General features: G+C 45.6%; 1 protein-coding gene across 1 annotated transcript in view; it reads left to right on the top strand.

Annotated features, from left to right (window-relative positions):
* MCM3AP (minichromosome maintenance complex component 3 associated protein) overlaps positions 1-6,476 on the top strand; it is a 27,155-nt gene that overhangs the window by 9,975 nt on the left and 10,704 nt on the right. The window contains exons 10-15 of the mRNA XM_017838063.1: positions 612-772; positions 2,670-2,914; positions 3,729-3,919; positions 4,598-4,698; positions 5,529-5,660; positions 6,212-6,325. Coding sequence (XP_017693552.1) covers positions 612-772; positions 2,670-2,914; positions 3,729-3,919; positions 4,598-4,698; positions 5,529-5,660; positions 6,212-6,325 — 944 coding nt within the window. The remainder of the gene's footprint in view (positions 1-611; positions 773-2,669; positions 2,915-3,728; positions 3,920-4,597; positions 4,699-5,528; positions 5,661-6,211; positions 6,326-6,476) is intronic.

A 6,476-nucleotide genomic window follows, 5' to 3' on the forward strand; every position in this document is an offset into this window, starting at 1 on the left:
GTCTGAGGACAAATACCATGTCTGTGGTACTCCCGTTGGCTCTGAAACCGCACTGACTTTCAGGAAGAATTCCTTCGTCAAGAGCGGGTATTAGTCTGTTCCAGAGTATTCTTGCCAGGATTTTGCCAGCAATGGAGAGCAGAGTAATACCACGGTAATTTGAGCAATCTGATTTAATTCCTTTCTTCTTATACAAAGTGATGATGACTGCATCTCGAAGGTCTGATGGTAGTTTGCCTAGTTCCCAACAGCACACCACAAAATGTATTTCCCCTGAAAATAATAATTGGGAAGCAGAGAAACAGGCCTGGGAATCTTGCAGAGCAAATATGAACCTGCACTATCAGAAGCCCTTGCAAGGTGTTTTTTCAGCACAAGATTCACAAAGGGATACGCTCAAAAATGAGCGTCATGAAAGAGGAACAGAAACTGGAAAGCCAAGTGCATAGAATTTAAAAAGAAAGTTAAATCTGAATAGTTGTTGGTGTGGGTATTTGATGACAAAGTATCGGTGTATTTAAACGTGATTTTCGTGTTTATTGTACGCTTTATATTGCATTTTGGGTTTTTTTCTTGGTAGTTATGTGGCTTTTCCTTTTCTCTTCCCCCAGATTCGTAAAGATGGTCTCAAATCCCTCAATATTGCCTACACTGTGAGCACCCAAAGATGTACAGCGTTTCCCTTGGACCACCTGGTCCGCATGCTGCTGTTCAAAGATTGTGAGGAGGCATCTGATTTTATAAGTTATTATGGCCTGAGTGTATCAGATGGGTAAGTGTGAGGAAAATGATCCCTGGGGGGCTCAGACTGATGTCAGGCAAAGGGCTAAATGTAGGGGAGTTGCTCCTGAAGTTTGGATCCAAAAAAAAGGAACAGGCGAAGAGTAGGGGCTGAACTCTCTAGGCAAAGCACTGGGGTACTGATGGGTGCAAACTCTAATATAGTTTTTATTGCTGTAACTATGAAAAGTTCTTTAATTTTGCATCTTTCTCTCAAGAAAAGGGGTTGGTATCCCTGTAGCTGCTTCATAGAATCCCAGAAGAGTTGGGGGTGAGAGGGACCTTAAAGCTCTCATCTCATTCCAACCCCCTGCCATGGGCAGGGACACCTTCCACTAGCCCAGGTTGCTCCAAACTCCATCCAACCTGGCCTTGGACACTTCCAGGGGTGGGGCAGCCACAGCTTCTCTGGGCAACCTGTGCTGGGGCCTCACCACCCTCACAGGGAAGAATTTCTTCCCAATATCTTACCCTGCCCTCTGGCAGTAGGAAACCATTCCCCCTTGTCCTGGCACTGCCCTTGTCCAAAGTCCCTCTCCAACTCTCTCAGAGCCCCTTTAGGCAGGTCTCCCTGGAGAGTCTTCTCTCCTCTGGGCTGCACAATCCAAACTCCCTTAGTCTGTCTTCATAGGAGAGAAGACTTCCCACAACTCTTTTTGGCACTCTTGGCACTGGCTTCTTTATTTTCCTTGGCTTGATAAGATGACAAGGGGTTTCAAGGATCAAAATTCCTTCAGCCTTCTGGAGGGTGGTAAAAACAAGAGAAAAACATTTTCCCCAAAGGAAAAACTGCATGTTGAGCTCAGTCTCCACTGGGCTCCAGGGACTTCTTCCCTAGAAGGAGACATTGAAGATAAGCCAGTAGGAAAAAAAATTAGTCTGAGTTCTTGTTTTGCAGTTGAATTGTTGTAAACTGCAGCTCTATTAGAAAGACAGTTCTGCTTCTTGGGAAACTGGCATTATGGTGATTCCTGTAGGGTGGGATGAAGCTGAACATTGCAGGCTAGTTTTTAGTGAGTGTTGGAAGTCAGTGGTTCACAGGTCTGCCATGGAAATCCATACATTGTGTGATCGTCCAAACCTGGAATCTCAAGAGACTGGAGAAGGAAAAAAACCCCATTAGTGGTTGTGTTGGTTTAAAGGTAAACCAGCAGGGGAAAATGAACTCAACCCAAAAAAACAGAGATTATAAGTCAGAATAACAATTTAATAAAATAATACAATAAGTACGATTATACAGACAAACAATTGGTTTTAACCCACAAAACCCAAATGTATATAACCCAGCACCCTGGGGCATGAACAGAGTGGTGTTCGTTGGGCCCCCTGAGTCCAAAGGAAAAGGAGAGGGGGGAAAACCTGTTGGTGAGAGTGCTGTTGCAGTCTGGTCAAGAGTGGTGGTCTGCAGTCCGGTCGAGGGTGGTGATCTGCAGTCTGGTTGAGAGTGGTGGTCTGCAGTCTTCCTCTGGATCCCACGAGTGGTTAAAAAAGTCCCAAGACTCCAAGATTATATATCCTCCAGTTCAGGCAGGAATGCTCAGTACTTCCCTCAGGGCGGGGTGTTCCTCAATGGTCGTGAGGACAAAAACACCCTTCTGTCTCGAAGGCCTCTTAGTTTGAAGGTGCTAAGATGAGTCAGGCTGCTCTGGGCAGAGGGTGCAAATAGTCTGTTGATAGCAGTTTCTGGGAAATGGCATGGAAGGCTATAGAATACACAGTTTTGGGTTACACCCATCCAGTGATGAACTGGGCCCAGCTCTTCTAACTAGGACAGTTGTCTATTTCCTGTCAATGTTCTCTTTTGAAGCAATATATTTGCAAACTGAAAACCTGCAGGTTGCTGGAGCTTTGGGGATATACTCCTGGCAGTTGTTTTTGTTTTTCCCCAGGGGTTATGTGGAGCTGAATCGCTCCGCTTTCCTTGAGCCCGACGGGTTACCCAAACCTCGGAAGTCCGTATTTGTCAGCCAGAAGCTCACTGTCTCAGTTGGGGAGGTTGTGAACGGAGGGCCTTTGCCCTCAGTGCCCCACCATGTGCCTGTATCCAGCTTCAACGGACAGAACAAGTACATCGGTGGAAGCACCTCTGTGGATCAAGCTGGCAATAGCCAAAAACCCAGCATGGAAACAACAGGTGATAGCAAACATGCATTTTAGGTGTTGCTCAGGTACATGCTGCTGAGTCAGCTCTGTGAGGAGAAACTTGGCTGATAGGATTTGAAATTGCCTGGAAATCTGAATGTAACAAAAACATTAAAATATAAATCATAATCGCAATCACAGAATGGTTTGGGTTGGAAGGGACCTTAAAGCTCATCTAGTTCCAGCCCCCCTGCCCCCCTCCTTGACATGGCAGGAACACCCTCCACTAGACCAGATTGCTCAGCTGTTTTTATGTATCTGTAAAAGCCAAGAACAACCTGACCAATAAAATTTATTTCCCAGTTCAGGAAACACACTATGGGAATTGAGCCAAATTTTGCCAACGTAGGCGAAATAATAAGATATTTGCCTACTCCAGAACACCAGCTTCCCTTTGCAGTTTGCACATTTTTGATTTGCAGCTGTTTGTTCCCACTGTATCCCAATCATGTTGGTTTTCATGTTAGCTGAGTGCATGCTTTTCTGTCCTTGCTGAAAATACAGATATTGTGTGTAGGGGTAAGGTGTGCTTGACTTGAAACAGTTGTTTTGTTGGAAATATATGTGCTTTGTACTGGAGGTAATATGCAGTGAAATTTTTGAATGTTTTGTATAAAATATTCATAAATAGAAATTAGTTTCTATGATATAATTATGTTTTTAACTTTAAGGTGACAAGCTTCTGTTACAGACTTATTTTATGGCCTGATGAGTTTCATCAGACAAGTCAGCTTTTGAAGATAACAGTTTTGCTTCTGTTTGTGACTGACCTCTTTTCCTTAATTTTTCTCCTCTCCCCTCCCAAGAAGGAAGAGTGGAAAGCAGAGGTGTGGATTTAGAGGCTGCAGCAGTAAGAATCCAGCCCCAGGCTCATCTTCTGCCCTCACTGTTGCCTCGTCAGCTTGTGCCAGGGCTGCCTCCTGCACAGCCCATCTCCCAAGCTGCTGCTCAACCTGAGCTTCTCCCTTCAAAGCCTCAGCCTGGCTACACAGACACGGTAGGGAAACATAAATCCATCATGAAATATTTGGGAAAGGTCTGTGAAATGTAATAAAAGGTAACCGAGTTCTCAGAGTTTTTTAGTTTTCTGGAATGTGCACGTATTTCAAGTGAGACATGACAAAGTTCCTTCTTGTGAGTACATGACCAATAATGTTGGATCTTGAATGTGTACCCCGTGTACCTGTGCTGTTTTTCATGCTCCCACACATGTTTGTTCTAATGCTGAACCAATCTCGGGGTGTTTTGTTGCTTTGTACAGCACAGCTGCCGTATTGTACCTAAATGTGGCCATGTTTCAGGGGTTAGACCTGCTCATTTGGAATTAAATCAGCTAGAATAAGAGACAGTCTAAAGTAAGAAAATAGGAATCTCTCTCAATATTCTCTCTTCTTAGTTATGATTTCCTGACTTGACTTGCCTGAACTTAGTACAGAAAGCTGCTTTTGTTTCTGGGCTGTTTACTAACCTTTTAGATAGTCTAAAATTTCGTAGTCTAAAATTTCCAGGCTGTTGTGTTTGCTTAAGTTGGCTCAGTTTGTAAGCAGAAATACAGGTGGTGCTGTGAATTACAGTCAGCTAACCAAGGCTAGAGAGCCTTACTCTCAGTTTACACCCAGGCCACTGTGGTAAGGACTGCACCTTTGCTTCAGCTGCTTCCTGTGCTTTATTTCAGGACATTGCCGAAGTGGTGGATGGGCTGGTGCATGAGGTCCTCAAAGGAGAGTGCAGAGAAGTGGGCAGAGCAGGAGCAGCTTACGTGGCCGCTGCCATCTGGTAAAGAACATTTTTTGCTGGTTCTCCTGGAGTGTGTCACCAAAGCCGCCACCTGCCTTAGCATCCCCATGTGTGAAAATTGTAAAACTGAGCACTGCAAGGTCTGTAGCGGAGGTGGTGTTACTGAGGTGGTTGAGGGGAAGGCAGACCTTTCTTCGGATGCCTGCCACTCTGTCACGTGCCAGGTAGCCTAAGGGAAGGCTCACCCAAACCTCTGGAAGCCTTGCCTTGCAAAGGAACCTATGTTGTGGAAGGGAAGGTGTCCAAAGGGGCGACAAGACAAGCAAGTCCAGATCTGGCTGCTTTGCTTCAGATAAATGTTTTTTCTCCAGGGCAGTTGGTAGAGTTGTAGATGTGGGATGTGACCCAAACAATTATTATTCCACCAGTGTTTTGGTTATTGCTGAACTGGAACAGATTGGCTAAAGTCTATTTCATGGGATGTCATCGTCAGCAATAAAACTGGGTTAGAGGAAGAAGGTGGGGGTTACTGGCTTTCAGGGTGGACATTGATTAGAGACTGTCTGAGCATTGCTCTGAGGTGGGAAGTGGTGGCTGCCTGCCTTTGCTTTGCTTTGTGGGGGTGTGGGGGTTTTCCCTTTCCCTATTGCAGTATTTTCATCTCCATCTGTGGGTTTCCTTTTTATTTCCTTACTTTCTTCCCTGTCCCAGTGTGGGAAGGGGAGTGAGCCAGTAGCAGTGTGGGTGCTTGGCTAGTGGCTGGAGTCAGCTCACCACAAAGAGCAAGGTGTGGGTGAGAAAAGCACAGACCTGAGGCTTTGAATGAAAACTTCCTGGCTTTGAAAAGAGATTTTGCTGTTTCTGCACAGCACCTCAGAGGCCGCTGTGGAGGAACTCGTGACTGAAGTGATGGGGGAGATCCTCAGACAAGTGGCTGGAAGTGTGCTTAGTGTGGAGAGGCAGCGTGTCCAGGAGGAACGGCGCAGAGTGGAGGAAGAGAGGTGAGGCAGGGTGGGCTGGGGACACCCTTGGACAACGTATGGACAGCTGGTGCCAACCTGAGTCCTTGTGCCTGTGCTCAAGCCCCAGTGTCTTTCTGCCACGCCGGCAGAACTGTCTCACCTTGAACTCCCCTGGGATCATGTAGAAGGTGTCGATTCTCAGGTGATCTGCTAGTTAGCATTTTGGTGACCTCACAGAGCCACTGTGAAAAGATGGGGTGGGAATCTTAGTAACTTTTATTCACCCAGAGCTTCAAGAAAGGGATGTGCTTCCTGGCCCTGCTGTGTGCAGGAACTTTTCCAACTCCCTGCCATGGGCAAGGATGCCACTCGCTAGATCAGGTTGCTCATGGGTGGATACTTCCCTCAAATAACCCCACTGTCATCAATATTTTTGAGGAAAACCGAGCTCCATGCAAGGCTGTTTATCTTTACAAATCAGCTAGTGGGAACTCAATTTTAGGGAAATTAGCTGTTTGACACTCTGTGTAGTGCCAGGTTTGCCAGTGTAAATTTTTTCACTTGTGTAAGTCTTTTCTCTGACCTTCCAGGCAAAAGCAGGAAAGAGAACAGTTAATAAAGCAGTTGAGCCAGTTGCTGGGTATGGAATTAATGGAAGAAGTAATAAAGGAGAGTGTTGAAGAAGCTTCAACCAATGAGTTAAGGTATGGTACAACGTGCTGTGTGCTGTGGTTTGCTTTCCCAAAGGTTTCCTAAATGTCATGGTCTTCCCTGTTTGCACCTCAACCAATTGAATTGGCGTTTGCTGCAGGTCTTCACTTCACTAGAGGTCTTTTTTTGTTTTATTTGGAAGTA

This window comes from Lepidothrix coronata, unplaced genomic scaffold (assembly GCF_001604755.1).
Source record: "Lepidothrix coronata isolate B3197 unplaced genomic scaffold, Lepidothrix_coronata-1.0 Scaffold323, whole genome shotgun sequence".
NCBI lineage: Eukaryota > Metazoa > Chordata > Aves > Passeriformes > Pipridae > Lepidothrix > Lepidothrix coronata.